The 25,147-nt window shown below is 49.8% G+C and overlaps 1 protein-coding gene across 2 annotated transcripts; it reads right to left on the bottom strand.

Annotated features, from left to right (window-relative positions):
- Window positions 1-208: 208 nt before the first annotated feature.
- ALDH16A1 (aldehyde dehydrogenase 16 family member A1) lies at window positions 209-24,872 on the bottom strand (the record flags this gene model as incomplete). Of its 2 annotated transcripts, XM_080702771.1 has the most annotated exons (17): window positions 209-370; window positions 908-1,030; window positions 1,268-1,453; window positions 5,166-5,367; window positions 5,530-5,697; window positions 6,270-6,400; window positions 6,500-6,605; window positions 8,091-8,227; window positions 8,427-8,522; window positions 9,410-9,595; window positions 10,825-10,977; window positions 11,062-11,243; window positions 11,722-11,799; window positions 11,899-12,077; window positions 13,605-13,731; window positions 14,126-14,228; window positions 24,783-24,872. In XM_080702771.1, the coding sequence occupies 17 exons, from the start codon at window positions 24,870-24,872 to the stop codon at window positions 209-211; spliced, it is 2,409 nt and encodes an 802-aa protein (XP_080558897.1). The 2 variants fall into 2 exon arrangements, with proteins under 2 accessions (XP_080558897.1, XP_080558898.1); XM_080702772.1 differs by lacking the exon at window positions 10,825-10,977.
- Window positions 24,873-25,147: the final 275 nt, after the last annotated feature.

The raw sequence follows: 25,147 nt of genomic DNA, 5'->3' as shown, positions 1-25,147 counted from the left end.
GGAGCCTCCCACTGGGCCGCTGAACCTCAGAACGAAAAGGCCTTATACAGACTAGGAGTTTCCATTCTGTCCCCTATGCAGAAGAAGCACAGCCAGGCTTGGTCAGACAGTTTATTGGAAGACCCAGGAACCATGAAAGGAAACTTCTAGTTGTCTGGCTTCAGGGTCCAGCTCTCTTCCATCTACGATAGAGTATGTGACTCACGGATCAGTCTCCCATGGGCAGCCACAGGGCCTTGGTCCGTGCTGCTCGCAACTCCAGTTCTGGGCCTGCCCCTTGGGCCTCCTGATCCCAGGCCCGTGGGCAGCCCCCGTTCACCCACACCGGCTTGAGGTTTCCTGCTGAGGCCCACTCCACAAACTGGGAGCCCTGGGATGGGGAGAAGGTGGAATTAGCTCTGCCAATGGCTTGGTTGCTAAGCAGCTGCTACCTTAACGATGAGGACTATTATGAGAGATCTAAACGCTTGACCTAGCTGGATACTGGGCTCCTAGCAAGCAACCCTTCCAGATGCTGAGGGAGAAGAGGTTGACCCTGTGGCTAGGGAATTTCCTCCCCTTGAATTCCCTTCAAGGGAAACAGGCCAAAGCTCAGTCACCAGGGAGTTCCCATCTGTTACCAATAGGTTTAAGAGGGTAGACTTTGGGCCTCTGACTCTGCTCCTAGGGTGTGGTCCTTAGCAATGGGTCATCCAATGAAAATAAGGCCTTGGCAAGGCAGGCCTAAGGAGATCCTTGTTGCCTAGGAGATCCTCTTCCTTATCAACCAGGGCTCTAAAGCAACAGGACCTCTTATCGCCAAGGTGTTTCTCCCCCTTAGCAACAAAAGTTTTCAAGGAGCCCTGCTTCCAGAAAAGAAATCTGTTGGTGAAGGTTGAGACACTGAAGACAGTAAAACAATGAGTACCTGGGCTGATCCGAAGTACCACAGGGCCTGGATGTCCTGGTGCAAGGCCAGACAGCGGGTCAAGTGGTCCTGATCTCCCGTCACCACGTTCACCAGGCCAGGGGGAAAGAGGGCGGCCATATCCTAGGGGATAAGAGAGGGAGCTACCAGGTGAGGAGCAGGCACCTGGGGAATGACTGTGGGGCTTCTGCTAGGAATGTAACAAGGGTCATAGACTGGTGTTGGCTTGGACAATTGGATAGGGGTTACTATGGTTACCAAGTAGGGTCAGGGGACAGCTGCGCTCCTGTAAGACGGGGGCACTGCTCATCTGCCATCCGTCCTGGGGCAAAGCAAGTGGGGAGGCAGGTGAGACTGTACCTGGCAGACCTCTAGGGCAAGCAGAGGACAGGTTGCACTGGGCACCATGACCACAGTGTTGCCATGGGCCAGAGCGGGGGCTAGCAGAGACACGAAGGCAAGCAGGGGCCACTCGTCCGGGCACACGATGGCCAGCACACCCAGCGGCTCCCGAAGCCGGAGCACAGGGCCTTGCAGCCCTGCTACCTGCAGGGAAGGGGGCAGGTCAAGAAAGGGTGGGGCTGGGGACCCTCCATCACCCTGGCCTTTGGTCCCATCTCCATCTTGGCTTCTTTGTAATAACTCCAACAGTCACGTGGTCAGGTGGCATTTGGACTGCTTCCAATTAACATTGCTATGAGTATTTGCTTAGAAAGCCGGGCGTGGTGGTGCATGCCTGTAACCCCAGCACTTGGGAGGCTGAGACAGAAGGATTGCAGGTTCTGAGGCCAACCTCAGCAACTTAGGCCCTTTATTTCTTTGTTTTTTCTTTTTTGCGGGTCTGGGATGAAACCCAGGGGCATTCGACCTCCGAGTTACACCCCCTGTCCTGTTTTGTTTTTTAATTCTTTCTTTTATTTTTCTTTCTTTCCTTTTTTTTTTTTTTTGCGGGTCTGGGGATGGAACCCAGGGGCATTTATTTGACCTCCGAGCTACAACCCTGCCCTACTTTTTATTCTTTATTTTGAAACCGGGTCTCATTGAATTGCAGAGGGCCTCACTAAGTAGCTGAGGCTGTCCGCGAACCGTGATCCTCCAGGTCTCAGCCTCCGGAATGCTGGGATTACAAGCATGCGCCACCACGCCTGGCTTTATTCTTTATTTTGAAACAGAGGCTCACTAAGTTAGGGAGGGCCTTACTAAGTAGCTGAGGATGTCTGTGATCCGTGATCCTCTGGTCTCAGCCTCCCAAATGCTGGGATTAGAAGCGTGCACCACCATGCCCAGCTTCTATTTTTATTTTTTATTTTGAAACAGGGTTTCATTGAGTTGCAAAGGCCCTCACTAAGTAGCTAAGTCTGTCCATGAACCTTGATCCCCTTGTCTCAGCCTCCTGAATTACAAGTTTGCACCACCATGCCCTGCTTATTTTATTTTTTTATTTTATCTTGCGGTGCTAGAGACTGAACCCAGGGCATTCTAACTCAAAGCTACCTCCAGCCCTATTTTTTTTTTTTTTTTTTTTAGGTCTGGGTATAGAATCCAGAGGCATTTGACCTCTGAGCTACACCCCCTGCCCAATTTTTTATTCTTTATTTTGAAACCAGGTCTCATTGAGTTGTGGAGGGTATAAGTAGCTGAGGCTGTCCGGGAACCGCGATCCTCTGGTCTCAGCCTCCCAAATGCTGGGATTACAAGCGTGCGCCACCATGCCCGGCTTCAGCCCTATTTTTTTATTCTTTATTTTGAAACAAGGTCTCACTAAGTTGTGGAGGGCCTCAGTAAATAGCTGAGGCTAGCTGAGAAACTAAAATCCTACTGTCTCATCCTGCCAAGTACTGGGATTACAAGTGTGCACCACCACACGTGGCTTAAAAAATTCTTCTCTTTATCATTTGAGACTAAGTCTCACTGTGTAGCCCAGGCTGGCCTGAACTCCTGTGCTCCAGTGATCCTCCTGTCTCAGCCTTCCAAGTTGCTCCCAGAAATACATCTCCGTGCCTGGTTATAATTAATTTTATCTAGGTAATACCTAGGAATCATGGTCAGGTTTCATGGTAAATATAAGTGACTGGTTGATGGTTCAGGGTATAGAATCAACTGTACCCTGCCAAACTATTCTTTACATCGGTTGGGCTGTACCATTTTCCTCTCCCTCCAGCACTGTGAAAGTTCTAGTTCCAGCCGGGTGTGGTGGCGCACGCTTGTAATCCCAGCATTCAGGAGGCTGAGACCTGGAGGATCACGGTTCGCAGACAGCCTCAGCTACTTAGTGAGGCCCCCTGCAACTCAGTGAGAACCTGTTTCAAAAATAAAGAATTAAAAATAGGGCTAAGGGTATAGCTCGGAGGTAGAATGCCCCTGAGTTCCATCCCCAGTATCCCAAATAAATAAAAAAATTAATAGAAAGAAAGAAACAGGGTCTCTCTAGATTGATAACAGTCTATTGCTGAGACCATCCTTGAACCTGCAATCTTCCTGTCTCAGTTTCCCAAGTATTGGGATTACAAGTATGTGCCACCATGACTGGCTTATTTATATATATTTTTATTTTTTTATCTTTTATTTTTTACTTTTGCAGAACTGAGGATGGAACCCAGGGTCACTGTACCTCTGAGCTACACCCCCCACCCAGTCCTATTTTTTAGTATTTTTATTTTTTATTTTTTTATTTTTTGGTGGTACTGGGGTTCCTGGAAGCCCTTCTACCTCCGGGCTACACTCCCAGACCTATTTTTACATTTTTATTTGGAAACAGGGTCTCCTAAGCCAGCGCGCGCGGCTGGCTTCGAACCTGCGCAATTCTCCTGTCTCTGCCTCCCAAGCGTGGGGATTACAAGCGTGCGCCACCACGCCCGGCTAGTATTTTTATTTTTTTAATATTTATTTATTTTTGAGGCACTGAGGATGAAACCCAGGGGCATTCTACCTCCAAGCAACACCCTCAGCCCTATTTTTTAATTCTTTATTTTGAAACAGGGTCTCATTGAGTTGCAAAGGGCCTAAGTAGCTGAGGCTGTCCACGAACCGCAATCCTCCTGCCTCAGCCTCCCAAATGCTGGGATTATTTTTTTGTTTTGAAACAGGGTCTCAGTAAATTGCTGAGACTGGCCTGGAACTTGAGATTCTCTTTTCTCAGTCTTCTGAGTACTGGGATTACAAGTATATGCCATTACACCCAGACCAGCCCTTTTTATTTTTATTTTTATTTTTTTTGTGTGTAACTGGGGATAGAACCCAGAACCATTTGACCTTCGAGCTACACCCCAGCTCTATGTTTTTATTCTTCATTTTGAAACAGGGTCTCACTAAATTACTGAGGCTGTTTTCAAACCTGCAATTCTCCTGTTTTAGCTTCCCAATTAATGAGATTACAGGCACACACCAGCATGCCTGGTTAGATATATTTAACCAAATGTATCACAGATTTGAGATGAGCCTCAGCAATTTAGTGAGACCTTGTTTCAAAATAAAAAATAAAATCCACCGGATGTGGTGACACATGCTTGTGATCCTGGCATTTGTGAGGCTGAGACGGGAGGATCGCATTTCAAAGACAGCCTCAGCTACTTGGTGAGGCCCTTTGTGACTCAGTGAGACCCTATTTAGAAGTCAAGAATGAAAAATAGGGCTGGGGGGTGTATCTCGGAGGTAGAATGCCCCTGGGTTCCATCCCCAGCACCACAAAATAAATAAATAAATACATAAATAAAATAAAAATAAAAAATAAAATAAAATCAAGCTAGGGATGTAGTTTAGAGGTAAAATACCTCTGGGTTCAATCTCAGTACCAAATAAAAAGAAGCCGGGCGTGGTGGTGCACACCTGTAATCCCCGCGCTTGGGAGGCAGAGACAGGAGGATCGCGCAGGTTTGAAGCCAGCCTTGTTGGCTTAAGAGACCCTGTTTCCAAATAAAAAAAAGTATACAAAATAGGTCTGGGAGTGTAGCCCGGAGGTAGAAGGGCCTCCAGGAACCCAGTACCACCAAAATAAATAAATAAAATAAAAAGAGAAGACAAACATCACGCTTATAGCCTCCTAAATAGATTTTATGGCTCAGCAATGGGTCACTAACTATAATCTGGAAATCACCACTGTACCATGCAGGCCATATTATACAGATGAGGAAACTGGTTCAGAGAGGTGAACCCAGTGAGGCTTAGAGCTGGGGGGCGGGCCCTGGGTCCCAAACCTGGCTCCCTCCAGAGTCCCATGCCTGGCTGACTGCTCTGTCCACCTGCCCGCAGACCCTCTCACCTGCAGGGTGTGGCCTTGGCTCTGCACCTGGGCCCCCCATGCCCGAAGCCGCCTCACGCTCAGCTCCACCTCCGCCTCAGCAGCTTCGAGCGCCACTCCCTGTCGCTCCAGTCGGGAGGCCAGGGTGGGCCGCCGGCGCTCCAGAGCAGCTGCCAGGGACCACAGCAGGCCTGCCCGGGCTGCGGGCGACTGGCCTGCCCAGCTGTGGGCAGACAACACATACTGGGGGTGGCATCCTGGTCCTCACACTATCCACACCCCACCTCAGCCCCTGGTCCCTATCTTAGGGGTCCCAGGCCCCAGAGCCCAAAAACCCAGATGGGCATCTCTGCCACCTTGGGGCTTCTAGCGTGATTCTTCTTACCTGGGGCCAGCCTGGTGAGCAGCCTCCACAGCTCCGCGGATATCCTTGGCTCCACCCTCAGCCACGTAGCCATGGAGGTTGCCAGAAGAATCCTGGATAGGCCTGGAGCTCCGGGCCCCAGGAGCCAGGAAACGGCCCCCAATAAAAAGCCCATAGGGAGGTGCTGGGCTGCACAAGAGTAAGAGGTATGAAGGGGGTCCTGGGTCTACTCAAGACCCCACGCTCCACCCCACTGCACAGACACTCTAGATCCCATGAGCCTCTGAGGGAACTCGAATTCCTCCTCCCATGAACTTTTAGGGGACCTTGAACTTCACCTCCCATGAGCCTCTGGAGGGAACCTTGAATCTCTCTTCCCATGAGCCTTTGAGAAATCACAAACTCTTCCTCCCATGAACCTTTAGGGGATCTCAAACTTCACCTCCCATGAACCTTCAGGGGACCTCAAACTCCTCTTCCCATAATACTCTGGGGATCTCAAACTCCCCTTTCCAATAGTCTGGGAGAACACTGACTTTATTAGGCAGAACTAAGCCTCTCCTCAGGCCTGGGGGTGGAGAAGTGTGTGAAGGCATCGGATCCCAAATGTAACACTCAGCAGAACCTGGAGGTAGAATGTCCTCCAGGGCACCCATGAGTGTCACTTACATGCCCCCTCCAGTCTTCTCATGCTTTGGGGAGCCTGATGCATTACCCCTACCCTTCCAATCACGAGACCACGGGGCCCTGGAACAGCTCACCTGGGCCCTATTTCTGGTCCAGCCGGCAGGGTTGAGGTAAGAGTAAAACCAAAGGTGTCATAGTTCAGGTCCTTGCAAAGAAAAGGCTGCCGGGCCGGGGTCCCCAAGGGCCACAGATACTCATGTAGACCCTGGGGGGGTTGTCAACAAGATGCAAGGTGGACATGAGATGACACAGGACACAGAAAGAAACAGGTGTCAGGGTGGGAGATGAGGAGGCGGCCACTCACGTCCAGGCCCCCGTGCCGGGAAGACCCACTTTCTTTGCAGCCACCTGCAGGCACTGCGGGGTCTCTGAGGCCATGGGCATTGATCCAAACAGTGCCCATCTGTAGCCTGCGGGGGACATGGAAAAATCAAAGATAAGCTGATTGTGGTGGTGCACAGCTGTAATCCCAGTACTTGGGAGGCTAAGAGTGAAAGACTATAGGTTCAAGGCCAGCCTCAACAACTTAAACCTTCAACAATTTAGTGAATTCATGTTTCAAAATTAAAAAATGGCTGGGCGTGGTGGCACATACCTGTAATCTCAGTACTTGGGAAGCTGAGACAGGAGAATCACAGGTTCAAGATCAGCCTCAGCAATTTAGTGAGACCCTATTTCAAAACAAAAAACACAGCCAGGCGTGGTGGCGCGTGCTTGTAATCCCAATCCTTGGGAGGCTGAGACAGGAGGATCAGATTCTCAGACAGCCTCAGCTACTTAGTGAGACCCTGTTTCAAAATAAAGAATAAAAAACTGGGCTGGGGGTGTAGCTTGGAGATAGAATTCCCTTGGGTTCTATCCCCAGCACTACACACACACACACACAAAAAAAAGGGACGGGAGTAAATGCTGGGTGTGGTGGCAATGTCAGTACTTGGGAGGCTAAGACATAATAGCAGGTTGATGGCCAGACTAATGCTCAACAACTTAGTGAGGTCTTCTATGACTTAGTGAGACCCTGTTTCATTTGTTTTTTATTTTTTAATTTTTTTGGTACTGGGAATTGAACCACTGAGCTACACCCCCAGCATCCTCTCTTTTTTTTTGCAGTTCTAGAGATTGAACTCAGGGACATTCTACCTCTGAGCTACATCTCCAGTCCTATTTTTCTTTTATTTTTTTGCAGAACCAACGGTTGAATCCAGGAGCATTCTACCTCTGAGCTATGCCCCAGCCCTATTTTTATTCTTTATTTTGAAACATGGTCTCACTAAGTTGTAGAGGGTCTCACTAAGTAGCTGAGGCTGACTAGAACCTGTGATCTTCCTGTCTCGGCCTCCCAAGTACTGGGATTACAAGTGTGTGCCAACACACCTGGCTCCTATTTTTTGTTTTGAAACAGGGTCTCACTGGGTTGATGAGAGTCTCACTACTTGCTGAGACTGTCCTTGAAGCTGAGATAACTCCTGTCTCAGCCTCCCAAGTATTAGGATTACAGGCTGTGCCTCATGCTTGATTCCCAAGACCCTGTTTCAAAACAAAAAATAAAATAGGGTGGGGGATATAACTCAGAGGTAGAATACCCCTATGTTTAATCTCCAGTACCACACACACAGACACAGATACACACACACACACACACACACACACACACACACACACACACTCAAATAGGGTTGGGGTTGAGCTCTGAGGTCGAATACCCCTGGGCTCAATACTCAGTATCACAAAAAAGAAAAAAATCAGGGAAATTAGAGAGAGAAACCGAGGCAATTGTGGGGGATGGGCCAAAGAAGTTGGGAGAGAGGCCCAGAGAGAAGGGAGATGGGAGACTGAGGAAAGAGAAGCCTGGGCTGTGCTCGCAGGCCTCTGAGCCCCACTGGGCACTGACTGACCTGTAGCCCAGCTCCAGCGCCAGCCCCAGCCTCTCACTCCACACGCTGGCACTGCCTCCCCGTGGCATCCCGTTGGCCACAGCCAGTGCCTCCTTGTTGGTGCGGAAAGTGAAGGCCACAACGAGAGGCCATGGGATCTGGAAGGGGTGTAGGGAGCTCAGGTAACCTGCTAGACCCTTCCCCCAAAACTCACCCATTAGGGAACAAGACTAGAGCAGTCAGGAGCCCCAGACCCAGGCCAAATGTCACCAAGGGCTTGTGCAGGGGGAGTGTGCAGCCTGTGACTGGCTAAAGACAGGTGATATAATAGGATCTCTGGGACCCTAAGGGTCTCACCTCCATGTGGGCACACAGAGAGGCTGGAGACAGGCCAGAGACCAGGGTTGGGGGATAGAATGGGCTGTCTGAGGGCACACTGTCAGCTTGGAACACCTAGGGAGAAATAGAAATAGATTTAGAGGTCACCCCCAGCCCTCCTCCCTCAGACCCAGGGGCCCAGGTCCACTATCTTCCCTCAGACCCAGGGGCCAAGGCCCAGCCCTCCTCCCTCAGACCCAGGGGCCCAGGTCCACTATCTTCCTTCAGACCCAGGGGCCCAGGCCCAGCCCTCCTCCCTCAGACCCAGGGGTCCAGGCCTGCCCTCCTCCCCCACACCCAGGGGTCCAGGCCCAGCCCTCCTCCCTCAGACCCAGGGGTCCAGGCCTGCCCTCCTCCCCCACACCCAGGGGTCCAGGCCCAGCCCTCCTCCCTCAGACCCAGGGGTCCAGGCCTGCCCTCCTCCCCCACACCCAGGGGTCCAGGCCCAGCCCTCCTCCCTCAGACCCAGGGGTCCAGGACCAGCCCTCTACCTCAGACCCAGGGGTCCAGGCCCAGCCCTCCTCCCTCAGACCCAGTCCTCCTCCCTCAGACCCAGGGGTCCAGCCCCAGCCCTCCTCCCTCAGACCCAGGGGTCCAGACCCAGCCCTCCTCCCTTAGAGCCAGGGGTCCAGGACCAGTGCTGCTCTCTCAGACCTAGGGTCCAGCCCCAGCCCTCCTCCCTCAGACCCAGGGGTCCAGCCCCAGCCCTCCTTCCTCAGACTCAAGGGTCCAGGCCCAGCCTTCCTCCCTCAGACCCAGGGGTCCAGCCCCAGCCCTCCTCCCTTAGAGCCAGGGGTCCAGGACCAGTGCTGCTCTCTCAGACCTAGGGTCCAGCCCCAGCCCTCCTCCCTCAGACCCAGGGCTCCAGGTCCAGCCCTCCTTCCTCAGACTCAGCTCCCTCTTCCTTTAGTTTGGTTTCTAGGCCCATTCCTAGAACCCAGAATCTCTGTCCCAGTACTTACCTGTGCACCCTGACTCTGGGCCTCATGCACATAGTGCTCAGCCAGTTCACGTGCGGAGGCCCCCCAGGCCCCCATGTCTACGGCCCCATCCAGCCCTCGGCCATTACGAAGCCGCCCCATCCGTGTCTGGAGCCGCTTCATGGTTTCATCCCACACAGACTCCTGGATGAGAAGCCTGAGGCCTCCCTATGAGAAAAGGGTGTCAGAGTAGGCAAAGCCAGGGCCCCAGGGAGGGCTGGTCTGAGAGATGGCGATAGTCATGGAGAAGTGGCGAGGACCAAACCCAGGGCAACAGATACTGAACATTGGTGACTCCAAGAGTGAAGTCAGAGGTTGGGAAACTAGGGATATGGGCACTCAAAAAATGAAGAGTCCTAAAAAAACAAGAACGCAGAGCCCCAGACTGTCCAAGACCAGGAGGGAGGGTCAGAGAGACTCAGAAAGGAGGTGAGAAGGTACTGGACACACAGTGCTTTAGTGTGTGTGGGACTGGGGATTGAAGCCAGGGGCGCTCTACCTCTGAGTTACAACCCCAGCCCTTTTTCTTTTTTTGCAGTATTGGGGATGGAACCCAGGGGCATTTTACCTCTGAGCTAAACCCCTAGCCCCGATTTTTATTCTTTTTGTTTGTTTGTTTGCGGTACTGGGGATTGAGCCCAGGGGCATTCTACCTCCAAGCTATACCCCCAGGCCTATTTTTTTATTCTTTATTTTTGAAACAAGGTCTCATTGAGTTGCAGAGGTCCTAAGTAGCTAAGGCTGTCCATAAACCATGATCCTCCTGTCTCAGCCTCCCAAATGCTAGGATTACAAGCATGCACCACCACACCTGGCTTTTATTCTTCATTTTGAAACAGGGTCTCACTAAGTTGTGGGGGCTTCACCAAGCAGCTGATGCGGGCCGCTAACTGTAATCCTCCTGCCTCAGCCTCCCAAGTACTGGGATTACAAGTATGCACCACCACACCCAGCTTTATTTTTTCTTTTGAAACAGGGTCTTACTAAGTTGTTGAGGCTGGCCTTGATCCTGCAATCTTTCTGTCTCATTCTCCCAAGTATTGGGATTAATAGGCATGTACCGCCATGCACAGCTAAAGATAGCACTTTTGTGTGTGTGTTTGGGGGGGAGGTATACCCAGGGGCATTCTACCTCAGAGCTATATACCCAGCCCTTTATTATTTTTATTTTGAAACAGGGTCTCACTAGGTTGATGAGAGGCTCACTACTTGCTAAGGGGGTCTTCGAACCAGTGATCCCCCCATCTCAGTTTCCTAAGTACTGGGATTACAGGCATCCTTAAAGACAGTATTTTAAGACCCAAAGAACTGACAGAGTGAAAGAGGTTCAGCACCTCAGGATCTGCAGAGACACAGCAGTCCCCAGGACATCGGGGACATGAGCGCAGGGGTCTTACCGGGCTGCGGTCTGACCAGGCTGCATCTACAACACCCTCCACAGCCGAGTCCATGTCCGCCGAATCTGTCAGCAGCAGCAGTGACTCTGTACCCAGCGTCAGGCCCAGCTCAGGCCCCTTACCCGCTAGCATCCGCCGAAGGGCACGGGCAACCTGAAGGACCCCTGCAGGGCTCAGCCGGGGCAGGATTCTCCTGGCCCCAGCTGTGTCCTACCCCATTTCCAGTCCTGAATATACCTCAATGGCTCCACAGAAGTCCACCTTCTGGACTCCAGGACAGGAGGCCAGATCAGGCCCCAGGGAGGCAGGACCACTGATCACGTTGAGGATCCCTGGGAAGGAGCCTAGCTCTCCTGCTAGCTGAGCCAGGAGGAGCGGCGTTGGAGAGATGGGGGGCACAAGAGCCACCACAGTGCAGCCTGAGGAAGGCAGACAATTCAAGGACAATGGAATCTATCCCCAGCCCTCCTCCCTCAGACCCAGGGGTCTAGGTTCCAACCCTCCTCCCTCAGACCCAGGGGTCTAGGTTCCAACCCTCCTCCCTCAGACCCAGAAGTATAGATCCCAACCCTCCTCCCTCAGACCCAGGGGTCTAGGTTCCAACCCTCCTCCCTCAGATCCAGGGATCTAGGTTCCAACCCTCCTCCCTCAGATCCAGGGGTCTAGGTTCCAACCCTCCTCCCTCAGACCCAGGGGTCTAGGTTCCAACCCTCCTCCCTCAGATCCAGGGGTCTAGGTTCCAGCCCTCCTCCCTCAGACCCAGAAGTATAGATCCCGACCCTCCTCCCTCAGACCCAGGGGCCCAGGCCCAGCCCTCCTCCCTCAGACCCAGGGGTTCAGGTCCCCAACTTTCTCCTCTCTTAGATACAAGAGTCAGGACCCCAGTCCATCATTTACCCATGGCCAGGGCAGGGCAAATCCTCCACATCATCTCAATGAAGGAGAACGTAGGTGGCAAGATGAGGCCAACAACTCCTACCAGGGGGAATGGGAAGAATAAAAGAAATAGGGCCCTGGGGCCAGAGGCTGGGCTACACAGGAGGCAGGGGCTGGAGTGGGGGACTGGGGCCTCACCCATGGGTTCCCAGCCGGCTAGTGCGTCCTGCTGGGTGTATGCCTGGATTGCATGATACTGCAGCAGCTGTTGGGCCAGCGGAACATCCCCGTCTCGAACCTCTCTAACGGCCCGCCCAGTAACCAGGGATTCCAGGGTCCACAGCAGCCGCTGGTGCTTCTCTATCATCTTGGCCAGCCTGTGGAGAAAGCAAGGGGATGGTTCTTTCCTAAGACAACCTGGACTGTAATCCTCATGAACCCCTGGGTTACCCTCATACTTTATCAGGGGCAGAAGGCACCAAAAATATATGGGAAATGGGAGTAATCCTTGTAATCTCAGTACTTGGGGGGCTGAGACAGGAGGATCGCAGGTTTGCAGCCAGCCTCAGCTACTTAGTGAGGCCCTTCACAACTTAGTGAGACTCTGTTTTTTTTTTAAATTTATTTATTTATTTTTGATGGTACTGGAGTTCCTGGAAGCCCTTCTACCTCCGGGCTACACTCCCAGACCTATTTTCTATTTTTATTTGGAAACAGGGTCTCTTAAGTCAGCGCAGCTGGCTTCGAACCTGTGCGATCCTCCTGTCTCTGCCTCTCAAGCGCGGGGATTACAAGCATGCGCCACCACGCCCGGCATGAGAGACTCTGTTTTAAAATAAAAAATAAAAAACAGGGCAGGGGGTGTATCTTGGAGGTAGAATGCCCCTACATTCAATTCCCAGTATTGCAAAACAAAACAAAAAAAACTGTATGGGAAATTTTGTCAGGGGAAATTCTCAAACCCTGAGGGTGCCATGTAAGGTTCCCAATCACTAATAACCCTAAAACACACTGGGAATGTGAATCTTAGCTTCTAATCTCAATTGCATTTGGGGAAATGAAACCATTGTCCCAAGATGTACCCAAAGTGTGCTGGGAAATGAGCTTTGGGGTTATACCAACCCCAATGAACTGTTAAGAAATGGAGCCCTGAAGATTCTAGGAGGCTGGCATCGTGGGGCACGCCTGTAATCCCAGTACTTGAGAGGCTGAGACAGGAAGATTGCAGGTTCAAGGACAGCAACAACAGCTTAGCAAGACTCTTGGCAACTCAGTAGGACCCTGTTTCAAAATAGATTTTAGGGCTTGAGATGTATCTTGGAAGTAGAATGCTCCTGGGTTCAATCTCCAGGATCACCCCAACCTCACACACACACACATATACACACATTAAAAAAAAAAAAAAGACTCTAGCTGGGTGTGGTGACACACACTTGTAATCCCAGTACTTGGGGAGGCAGAGACAAGGGTATCCCAGATTTCCAGCCAGCCTCAGCTACTCAGTGAGGCCCTCTGTAATTTAGTGAGACCCTGTTTGAAAATAAAGAATAAAAAATAGGGAATATCAAATCTGGCGTGGTGGCACATGCTTGTAATCCCAGTACTTGGGAGGCTGAGACAGAAGGATTGCACAGGTTCAAAGCCAGCCTCAGCTACTTAGTGAGGTTCTCAGCAACTTAGTGAGACCCTGTTTCAAAATAAAATATAAAAATAGGTCGGGGGTGTAGACCAGAGGTAGAGGCCCCTGGGTTCCAACCCTAGGACCACAAAAAAAAAAAAAAAAAAAAAAGGAATATCAGCCTTAGCCACCAGTTAGTTCAGCACGAGACTGGCAAGTGGAGTCCAATGGATGCTGGAGGATGCGGCTTCTCCCCGCCTCTGGGGCCACACACTGGCTGCATCACCTGGTCAGGTGCTGTGCTCGCGCGGCTCCAGGGAGTCTGCTCCAGCTCCCGAAGGCGGTCCTGGCTGCCTCTACAGCTGCAGCTACATCCTCGGCTTGTGCCTGCAGGCAAGTGGCGAAGGTCTCTCCTGGGAAAACGTGGGGGAACCGAAATGGGAGGAAAGATGGGAGAGCCCATGTTAGAAGTGGCAGGGGCTGAGATTCCTGGGAGCCAGGGGATGGTTTAGGGCAGTAAAGGTGGTCTCTGCTCCCCTTGGGGGCTCTGATTTGTCATTGGAAATTGCTCTAATCATCTCCCATAGGCAAGGAAAAAGTTTTAGTAGAGAACAAGTGCAAAAGCTGCCATAGAGACTTGGGACTATTACTAGGATGACTGTCATCAGAAACAGATATCTCAGCCCCTCCTACAACCAGATGCTCCCTACTATGGGCCCTGAGCCAAGGGCATGGGGTGCCTTTGGTGGAATACAGTTGGGGCACAAATGTCTCTTCCTCCCCTAATGACTGAGAGACCTCTCATACCTGTGATGGGATCCTGGCAAGGCACTGAGTTGCGATGTTCTGGCTTTAGCCATTTCCCATTTACATAGTGGCCCAAGTGTCGATCCTGGGTGTCCAGCCAGGCCTGGAGAGGAGGAGAGAGTCTGGAAAAAGGCCCACAACACAGCTGGGGTAGTTCAATTCCTAACAAGAGTCCTCTGGAAGGAGACACTTGTACTCTTCACCCTATCAGTTAGTTCTTGTTTTCTGGTTTTTTTTTTAAATATTTTTTATTTTTGGTACTGGAGATGAAATCCAGAGGCATTCTACCCTTAAGCTACATCCCCAGCCTATTTATTTATTTATTTATTTATTTATTTATTTATTTATTATTTGAGGTACTAGAATGGAATGGGCATTCTATCTCCGAGCTATACCTCCAGCCCTATTTTTTGTTTTAATTTTTATTTATTTATTTATTTATTTTTGGTGGTACTGGGGTTCCTGGAAACCCTTCTACCTCTGGCTACACTCCCAGACCTATTTTATATTTTTATTTGGAAACAGGGTCTCCTAAGCCAGCAAGGCTGGCTTCGAACTGGCGTGATCCTCCTATCTCCGCCTCCCAAGCACGGGGATTACAAGCGTGCACCACCATGCCCGGCCCTGTTTTTTATTTTGAAACAAGGTCTCACTGAGATCCAAAGGGCCTCACTAAGTAGCTGGGGCTGTTCGAGAACTGCGATCCTCTTGTCTCAGCCTCCCAAATACTGGGATTACAAGTGTGGCCACCATGCCCGGCACCAGCCCTTTTTATTTTGTTTTTTATTTTATTTTATTTTTGGCAGGTCTGGAGATGGAACCCTGGGGCATTCGACCTCCGAGCTACAGCCCCTGCCCTATTTTTTGTTCTTTATTTTGAAACCAGGTCTCACTGAGTTGCAGAGGTCCTCACTAAGTAGCTGAGGCTGTCTGCAAACCGTGATCCTCCGGTCTCAGCCTCCCAAATGCTGGGATTACAAGCGTGCGCCACCACGCCCGGCGTGCCCTTTTTATTTTGAAAAAAGGTCTTGGTAAATTGCTGAGGAGCCGGGTGTGGTGGCGCACGCTTGTAATCCCCCCACTTGGGAGGCTGAGACAGGAGGATCGCACAGGTTCAAAGCCAGCCTCACCTACTTAGTGAGGCTCTCCGCAACTTAGTGAGACCCTGTTTTCAAATAAGGTATAAAAATAGGTCTGGGAGTATAGCCAGGAGGTAGAAAGCCTCTGGGTTCCACCCCCAGTACCACACACACACACACAAATTGCTGAGGGATCTTGCTATAAATTACTGAAGCTGGCCTTGAACCTAATCCTCCTGTCTCAGTCTCCCAAATACTGGGATTATAGGCATGTACCACAGCCTGGCTTAATTCTTTGTTTTTCCCATTTTATTTATTTATTCTTTGGCAATGGGGGTTAAACCCAGGGTCTTGTACATGCTACCACTGAGCTGTGTCCCAGCCCATCTGCTAAATTGCCCAGATTGACCTCGAATTTGTGATTCTCTTACCTTAGCCTCCCGACTCACTGGGATTATAGGGATGAGCCACCAAGCCCGGTTTCAAGAACACTTTAATAATCCCCAAAGGAAACCTGTACTCACTAAGCAGCTGCTCCCCATTTCCCCTTCTCTCTCCCCCTGGCAATCACTAAATATTTCTATCTCTACAGATGTGCCTAATCTGAATATTTTGTGTAAATATGATTATATAACATGTCATCACTTTGTGCCTAGTTTCTTTCAGTTTACATAATATTTTTGAAGTTTATCTACACTGTAGAATACACTAGGATTTCATTTCTTTTCACAGTGGAATAATATGCCATTGTGTAGGTATGCAACATTCCAGTGTGTATGTATGTGTCTGAGTGTGTGTTAATGGGGACTGAGGCCAGGAGTGCTTTACCACTAAGCTACACACCAGCCTCTCCTTTTTACTTTGAGACAGGGTCTGGCTAAGTTGCCAAGGCTAGCCTTAAATCTTTAATTTTTCTAAGTATTCCAAGTGCTGGAATTACAGGAATTTATCACCATGCCCAGCTAAGGTGGACAATTATTATTATTATTATTATTATTATTATTATTATTTTTGGTGGTATTGGGGTTCCTGGAAACCTGGCATAACTCAGTTGTGTTACTAGTTAACATGGAGCCCAGACTGGTTTGCAGCACCTGGAGTAGGAAGACTGGGAACGCACTATAAATATTCAGCAGATTTGTAGCCAGCCTCAGTTACTTAGTAAGTCCCTTTGCAACTCAGTGAGAACCTCTTTTTTTTTTTTTTTGGTGGTACTGGGGGTGGAACCCAGAGGCTTTCTACCTCCAAGCTATACTCCCAGACCTTTTGTATATTTTATTTGGAAACAGGGTCTCACTAAGTTGCTGAGAGCCTCACTAAGTAGCTGAGGCTGGCTTCAAACCCATGCGATCCTCCTGTCTCAGCCTCTCAAGAGCGGGGATTACAAGCGTGCGCCACCACGCCCGGCTATGTGAGACTCTGTTTCAAAATAAAGAATAAAAAATAGAGCCGGGCACACTCGTAATCCCAGCATTTGGGAGGCTGAGACCGGAGGATCGCAGTTTGCAGGCAGCCTCAGCTACTTAGTGAGGCCCTCCGCAACTTAGTGAGACCCTGTTTCTTTTCTCTTTTTTTTTTTTTTTTTTTTTTGTGGTACTAGGGTTCCTGGAAACCCTTCTACCTCCGGGCTACACTCCCAGACCTATTTTATATTTTTATTTGGAAACAGGGTCTCTTAAGCCAGCGAGGCTAACTTTGAACCTGCGTGATCCTCCTGTCTCCGTCTCCCAAGCACAGGGATTACAAGTGTGCGCCACCACGCCCAGCACAAGACCCTGTTTCCAAATAATGAATAAAAAACAGGGCAGGGGGTGTAGCTCAGAGGTCAAATGCCCCTGGGTTCCATCCCCAGACCCGCCAAAAAGAAAAAGAAAAAAAAAAAAGGGCTGGGGTTGTAGCTCCTGGTTTCCAACCCCAGTATCACTACATAAATAAAATAAAATAAAATAAATAAATCCGTCAGGAAGCCAGATCTCCTGTAGTTTCCTAGAGTGATCTGCATTCTTGTAACTGGGCATACCCCTGCCCAGCATCCTAGAAGCAATGCCATGAGACTGGATGTCTATCTGTTCTCTTTGGGACGTGAGGCTTCTAAGCCAGGGGCTCCTGCACCACACCTACCCATGTGATCATGTTCCCTCCCATCTCAGCTGTCGTCGCTGTGGGAGCAGTAAGGACCCCCACTGAAGACAGAGGCCTGTTCTTCTGCCTTGCCACACAAAGTCTGTTTGGCTGTGAAGCATTTACCTGAGCCCAAGGTGTGGAGCATGTGTTGGAGGGGTAGCCTGTGGTGAAGTCCCTGGAGTTAGGGGCCAGGGAGCCTGGTTTGGAATCCTGTCTCTGGTACTTATGTGATATGGAACCTTAGCCAGCGGATGGTCGGTTGGTTGGTTGGTATTGTGGTACTGAGTTTTGAACCTAGAGGCATTCTAATCTCTAAGCTACCTATACCCTCAGACCAATTTTATTTCTTATTTGGAAAAAAGATCTCGCTAGGTTGATGAGAGTCTCACTACTTGCTAAAGCTGTACTAGAACCTGTCATCCTCCTGTCTCAGCCTCCCAAGTATTGAGATTACAGGGGTGCACCACCATGTCTGACTATTTCTTTTTTATAGTACTAGAGGTTGACCTCAGGGGCACTGTACCACTGAGCTATACTCCCAGCCCTTTTACACTTTTGTTTTGAAACAGGGTTTTGCTAGGTGGCTAAGTCTTGCTATGTTGCCAAGGCTGTCCTCAAAATGGCAATGTTCCTGTCTCTCAGATTCCCAAGTAGGGGATTATAGGCATATGCTACCATACCAGGCTTTCACACTTTCTCTCTCTCTGTCTCTCTCTGTCTCTCTTGCACACGCGTGCACGCACACACACATTTTTGGTACTGGATATTGGAACCAGGAGTAGTCTACCTCCGAGCTACAGCCCCAGCCCTTTTTTTTTTTTTTTTTTGGTTTTGAAACAGGGTCTTGCTAGGTTGTTCAGAGTCTCATTACATTGCTAAGGCTGGCTCAAACCTGAGATCCTTCTGTCTCAGCCTCCCAAGTACTGGTATCATATCCAACTTTACTGTTATTATTATTTGGTCTGGGGTTGAACCCAGGGACATTCTACTTCAGAACTACACTCCCAGCCCCTCTTATTTTATTTCTGTGGCACTGGTGATTGAACCCAGGGACATTCTACCTCTGAGCTACACCCTAGCCCTATTTTTTATTCTTTATTTTGCAGGGTCTCATTAAGTTGCAGAGGGTCTCACTAAGTAGCTGAGGCTGACCACAAACCTGTGATCCTTCTGTCCCAGCCTCCCAAGTACTGGGATTACAAGCGCACACCACCATGCCCGGCTAGCCCTTTTTTTTTTACTTAGAAAACAGTCTTGCAGCAGGGTGTGGTGGCACACGCCTATAATCCCAGTACTTGGGAGGTTGAGACAGTTAGATTGAAGGTTTGAAGTCAGCCTCAGCTACTTAGTGAGTCCCTGTTTCAAAATAAAAAGGGCTGCAGGTATAGCTGGGAGGTAGAATGCCTCTGGGTTCAATCCCCACTACCAAAAAACTGTTTCTGTTACAGCATCTTGTTCTCCACATACCTTTCATGTTGTTTTCTCCCACCTTCTCTTTCTACATACACTCTCCTCTTAGCATCCTCTTGGCACATTCTCCTGCATCCAGAAATTCCAAACTCACAAGCCCACAAGGAAGAGGCATGTGTCTGTTACTGGAGATTGAACTCAGGGAAGGGCATTCTATCTCTGAGCTACACTTCAGCCTGATTTATTTATTTTTGCGGTACTGGGGTTGGAAACCAGGGGCTTTCTACCTCCGGGCTATGCTCCCAGACCTGTCTTATATTTTAATTTGGAAACAGGGTCTCACTAAGTTGCTGAGAGCCTCACTAAGTAGCTGAGGCTGGCTTTGAACCTGTGCGATCCTCCTGTCTCAGTTTCCCAAGTGCAGGGATTACAAGTGTGAGCTACCACGCCCAGCTTATTTTTTTATTTTTTTAAACAGGGTCTCACTAGGTGGCTGAGAAACTCACTGCTTGCTGAGTCTGGCCTCAAGCCTGAGATCCTCCTGTCTGGGACTCCCAAGTACTGGGATTGCAGGCATATGCCTCCATATCCAGCTTGAAAGAGGCATTTTTTTAAATGGGGATCTGTGAACTAGGCATTAGATAGCCAAGAATGCTGAATGTGTGAAATGATAATGGCGTAAGAGTTATGTAACACAAGGAGTCCTTATCTGTTGGAACGAAGTATTATAGTAAGTATGAGAAAATAATATGACCTCTGGGATTTGTTGAAATTACTCTTTTTTTTTGCGGGTCTAGGGATGGAACCCAGGGGCATTCGACCTCCGTGCTACACCCCCTAGCCCTATTTTTTATTCTTTGTTTTGAAACAGGGTCTCATTAAGTTATGGAGGGCCTCACTGAGTAGCTGAGGCTGTCCGTGAACCACAATCCTCTGATCTCAGCCTCCCGAATGCTGGGATTACAAGCATGTGCCACCATGCTGGGCTGAAATTACTTTAAAAAAAAAAAAAAAGGAGCAGGGTGTGGTGGCGCACACTTGTAATCCCCGCGCTTGGGAGGCTGAGACAGGAAGGAAGATCACGCAGGTTCAAAGCCAGCCTCAGTTACTTAGTGAGGCTCTCAGCAACTTAGTGAGACCCTGTTTCCAAGTAAAATATAAATAGGTCTGGGAGTATAGCCCAGAGGTAGAAAGCCCCTGGGTTCCACCCTCAGTACCACCAGAAAAAAAAAAGGAAAAGAGCCGGGCATGGTGGCGCACGTTTGTAATCCCAGCACTTGGGAGACTGGGACAGGAGGATCCCACAGGTTCGAAGCCAGCCTCAGCTACTTAGTGAAACTCTCAGCAACTTAGTGAGACCCTGTTTCCAAATAAAGTATAAAATAGGGGTGGGATTATAGCCTGGAGGTAGAAAAGTCCCTAAGTTCCACTCCTAGTACCATCAAAAAAAATAAAAAATAAAAAATAGGGGATGACATCGGGATGAAATGATGATTACTATTGAAGTTGAATGATGGGTAAATGGCCATTCACAATAAACATCTATTGCTGTGTGAAAAATTTCCCTCCAAAAGAAAAAAAAACAAAGGAATGTCCACAGGGTCCTGCCAGGCCATGTAAATGGGAGACGAGGGCTTGCTGGAGACTGAGAGCTTACAATTTATTAATGGCAATTGGTTCCAGATGATTTCTGTCAGGCAATTGGAGCCAGAGGTTGCCAAATTTTCAAATTTTCTTTTCAAGAGATGCTGGAATCCCGGATGTTTACTTGAATTACTTGTCTAGTAGTTGACATTTTCAGAAACAAAGCTCAGGCCACAGAAAACATGTTTGTTGGTTTAGTCTGACTCACAAACTGAAAGGTTGAGACTTTTGCTGGTAGAAGAGAAACCATGGACACAGATGTCAAGGGTTCAAGTTCAAATCTTCACTTTCTTTAAACTGTGTGGACTGTGGGCAAAACTAGTCGCCTCTTCAACCCTGTACGTGCTGTCACTAAAATAATGATAATTCCCTTTCGGTCATTCCGGAGATTAAAGGAGACCATGTTTTGCATATAGGCAGGCATTTAAAAAAACATCCAGTAGCTGGACGTGGTGGCGAATGCTTGTGATCCTAGTACTTGGGAGGCTGAGACAGGAGGATCACAGGTTCAAAGCCAGACTCGGATACTTAGTGAGGCCCTCCACAACTTAGTAAGACCCTGTTTCAAACTAAAGAATAAAAGGAGGGTGTGGTGGTGCAAGCTTGTAATCCCAGCATTTGGGAGGCTGACACAGGAGGATTGCAGTTCATGGACAGCCTCAGTTACTTAGTGAGCCCCTTTGCAACTCAGTGAGACTCTCATTCAAAATAATAAAAAATAGGGCTGGGGGTGTATCTCGGAGGTAGAATGTTCCTGGGTTCCGTCCCCAGTACTGTAAAAATAAAAAAGAATAAAAAATAGGGTTGGGGATGGGATGTAGCTCAGAGGTAGAAGGCCCTTGGGTTCAATTCCTAGTACCATTAAAAAAAAAATAAAATCAACAGAGCTGGGGTGGTGGTACGTGCATTTAATGCCAGTATTTAGGAGGCTAAGATAGGAGGACCACAGGTTTGAGGCCAGCTTCAACAACGTAAGTGAGATCCTGTTTCAAAACAAAAAATAAAATAGGGTTGGGGATTTAGCTTAGAGGTAAGATGCCCCTGGGTTGAGTACACAGTACTACAAAAACAAAAACAAAAAAAAACAATAAATGTCAAGGCTGGCCACGAACCTGTAATCCTACTGTCTCAGCCTTCCAAATGCTGGATTACAGGTGTGTGCCACCATGCCTGGCCTATTCTTTTATTTATTTATTTATTTATTCATTATTATTTTTGGTGGTACTGAGGATGGAACCCAGGGGCCTTCTACCTCTGGGCTACACTCCCAGAAGTATTTTATATTTTATTTGAAAACAGGGTTTCTTAAGCCAGCTGAGGCTGGCTTCGAACCTGCACGATCCTCTTGTCTCAGCCTCCCAAGCGAGGGGATTACAAGCGTGCGCCACCACGCCCTGCTCTGGCCTATTATTTTGAAACAAGGTCTCACTAAGTTGTGGAGGGCCTCACTAAGTTGCTAAGGTTGGCTGAGAACCTGCAATCCTCATGTCTCATCCTCCTAAGTACTGGCATTACAAACACAGGCCACCATGCCAGGCAGGATAGTCTACTTCTAATTAGTCTCCAACTGTGGAGATTCCCTGTACTTTATTCTCTGTACTTTGTCCCAGATTCTATTATGAGTCTATTACATTGTATTTCTTTGGTTGTTTTTTTTTTTTTTTTTGGTGGGTCTGGGGATGAAACCCAAGGGCATTCCACCTCCGAGCTATACCCCTTGCCTTATTTTTGTATTATTTTGAAACAGGGTCTCACTAAGTTGCAGAGGGCCTAAGTAACTGAGGCTGTCCATGCACTGCAATCCTCCTGTCTCAGCCTCCCAAATGCTGGGATTACAAGCCTGTGCCACCACGCCTGGCTGTGTATTTTCTTCTTTTTTTTTTTAATTTTTATTTTTGGTGGTACTGGGGTGGAACTCAGAGGCTTTCTACCTCTGGGATATACTCCCAGACTTGATATTTTATTTGGAAACAGGGTCTCACTAAATTGCTGAGAGCCTCACTAAGTAGCTGAGGCTGGCTTCGAACCTGTGCGATCCTCCTGTCTCAGCCTCCCAAGCGTGGGGATTACAAGTGTGTGCCACCACACCGGCTTATTCTTTATTTTTGATAGGTCAGGTACTCCCTCCCCTCATGGGACCCTGCAGCTGGGAAAGGAGACCCCGGAGCCCAGGATACCAGAAGCAGAGACCCGGCCGACCCCAGATGTCAGGAGAGGCCTGGCAATCTCCCGCCTCACTACCCCTACCCCCAGACCCAGGCTACCTAAGCACTCTGACTCCCTGTCTCTGCTGACTGATAGTTTCTCACCAGAAAGCGCAAATAAAGTGCTTGGTTTCATACTCCTTTGCTGGATTTTGCCTCCCTTGTGAACCCTGACTCAGTTTCCACATTACATCTCCCTCTATTTTGGAGGGCTACCTAGCAAGGGAGGTGATTTGTCACTGAAGGGAGGCCAACAAGGAGGTTATAGATTCAAGAGCCACTTGAAGTCAGCCCTGGAAATCTTGGGAGAAGATGATGCTACATCTCCATGACCCCCAACTCAATTTCAACATTACGATTTTCAAACGGGGTCTCACTAAGTTGCAGAGGGCCTTCCTAAGTAGCTGAGGCTGGCCTTGAACCTGAGATCTTCCTGTCTGAGCCACCCCAGTACTGGGATTACAAACATGCACCACTATACCAGCTCTTTATTTTTTTACTTTCAACAGTATCTATATTGATGAGAGTCTCATTACTTGATGAGGCTCTCCTCCTACCTGCAATCCTCTTGTCTCAACCTCCTAAGTACTGGAATTACAAGTGTGGGCCACCACGCTGGACTTTATTACATTTCTAGTTACACCTATGGTTCAATATCTTTTTTTCTTTTCTTTTTCTGTACTGGGAATTAAACTCAGGGGCATTCTACCTCCTAGCTACACTCCCAGCCCTATTTTTTATCTTTTATTTTTAACAGGGTCTCACTATGTTGCAGAGGATCCACTAAGTAGCTGATTTTAGCCTTCTAAATACTGGGATTACAAGAAGGTGCCACCTATCTTCCTATATATGCAACTTCTACATGTGTCACCAGCTCAAAGGTTGATCCTGAGGCACGTGCCCAAGCAACACTGAACTTCTGGACATTGCTCTGGCTATCCTCAGGGCTATCATATCACACTCTCACTAAGACAGCGGAACTCACTGTCTTCCTGCCACTCCCACTTCTCCCTGGTCACCACTAAGGGACAGCCACCGGCCACAAGGTCAGATACCAAGGCCAGTCCCTGTCTTCTCAGTCTTCCAAACCCCAGACTGTCTAACTCCCTCCTCTTCATGTCCACCCCTGGCTGCACTGTCTGGGGCCTCATCTGCTTCCATTTGGACTACCTTCCCCGTCAAAGAAGCCCAAGCTTAGCCGGGCGTGGTGGAGCACGCTTGTAATCCCAGCATTAGGGAGGCTGAGACAGGATCGTGGTTCGCAGACAGCCTCAGCTACTTAGTGAGGTCCTCTGCAACTTAACCAGACCCTGTTTCAAAATAAAGAATACAAAATAGGGCTGGGGGTGTAGCTCGGAGGTCGTATGCCCCTGGATTCCGACCCCAGACCCGCAAAAAAAAAAAAAAAAAAAAAGAGCCCAAGCTTCTCATTACTGGGATACTGGAGGTCCCTGGAGGATCACTAGAACTCCAAGAGGGCATTCGGAGGGGCCCTGGGGGACAACAGAAGGTTCCAGACACCCTAGTATCACCGGGTCCTGGGGAGGTGCCGAGAAAGCCGGGGGATCAAGGGCACCGTAGTGGATCTTAATGGGTCCTGAAGAATCATGGTAACTCTCGGGCTATTCTGAGTGCGGGAGGGATCCTGGAGGACCCACGGGGGTAGTCAGTGGGGCTGAAGGCAATCACAGGAAGTTCTGATGTGCTCTGGGGTTGAGAGTTTCTAGGAGCCCCACAACTATTAAGAGGGCCGGTGGAAGCACAGAGGCGACACGCACGTTCTGAAGATCTCTGGGCGATCAAGGGAGCCAGCCCCAAAGGAGTTTGGGGGACAGTGGAGGACCACGAGCAGCCACAGGATATTCTGAGGAGTCCTGGGAAGCCTAGGGCGGTTCTGAGGGTCACCGGGCACCCGGGAGTCTGTCTCCACGGGAGGTTTCGGCGGATGAGGAGGGCTGAGCAATCAAGATCCCCTGCAGGGGGTCTGAGGCGTCACCACGGGGAACTTAGGGCCGTGGAGCGCGAGAACCACTCGGAATCAGGACCGCGCACTAAAGAGTTAAAGCAGCGGCCGCGCCTGGCGGGAACCCAGCGGGCCCGGAAGGGCGGGGCTGCCGCGGGGGCTCACGGGAGCGCGCGCGAGTCGGACGCGGCGCGGTGGGGGGGGAGGACGGGCGGCGCGGCGAGAGGCCTCACCAGCGCGCATGCGTGGCTCTCCGGGGCCGGGCCGTACTCCAGCGTGGTGAAGATCTGGCTGACACGGGTCTCGGCACGCGTCGCAGCCATCGCCAGCCTGGACTGCTTTCCACGAACGACAGCCGGGCACTGTGCCTAGGGGAACGTGAGTGCCAAAGGGCAGCACCGCCCCCTCCGAGCTCAAAAAGGAGGAGCCAACTAAAAGGGGCGGGGCGACGGAGGGAGAGCGTGTCCCCGCCCACCCCTTCCCGCCTGACCTCGTGACCTCGCCCGGCCTGCGCTGGGAAATGTAGTTTGGAACATGTGACCTCAAGAGGGAGGAGGCGTGGGGGGGGGGTAGACCGGAATGGGGAAGCCCCTCTCTA

The sequence above is a fragment of the Muscardinus avellanarius genome (genome assembly GCF_963383645.1).
Source record: "Muscardinus avellanarius genome assembly, chromosome: 10".
Taxonomy (NCBI): Eukaryota; Metazoa; Chordata; class Mammalia; order Rodentia; family Gliridae; genus Muscardinus; species Muscardinus avellanarius.
Note: the sequence above shows the minus strand (reverse complement) of the source record. Positions and strands in the feature narration are given on the sequence as shown.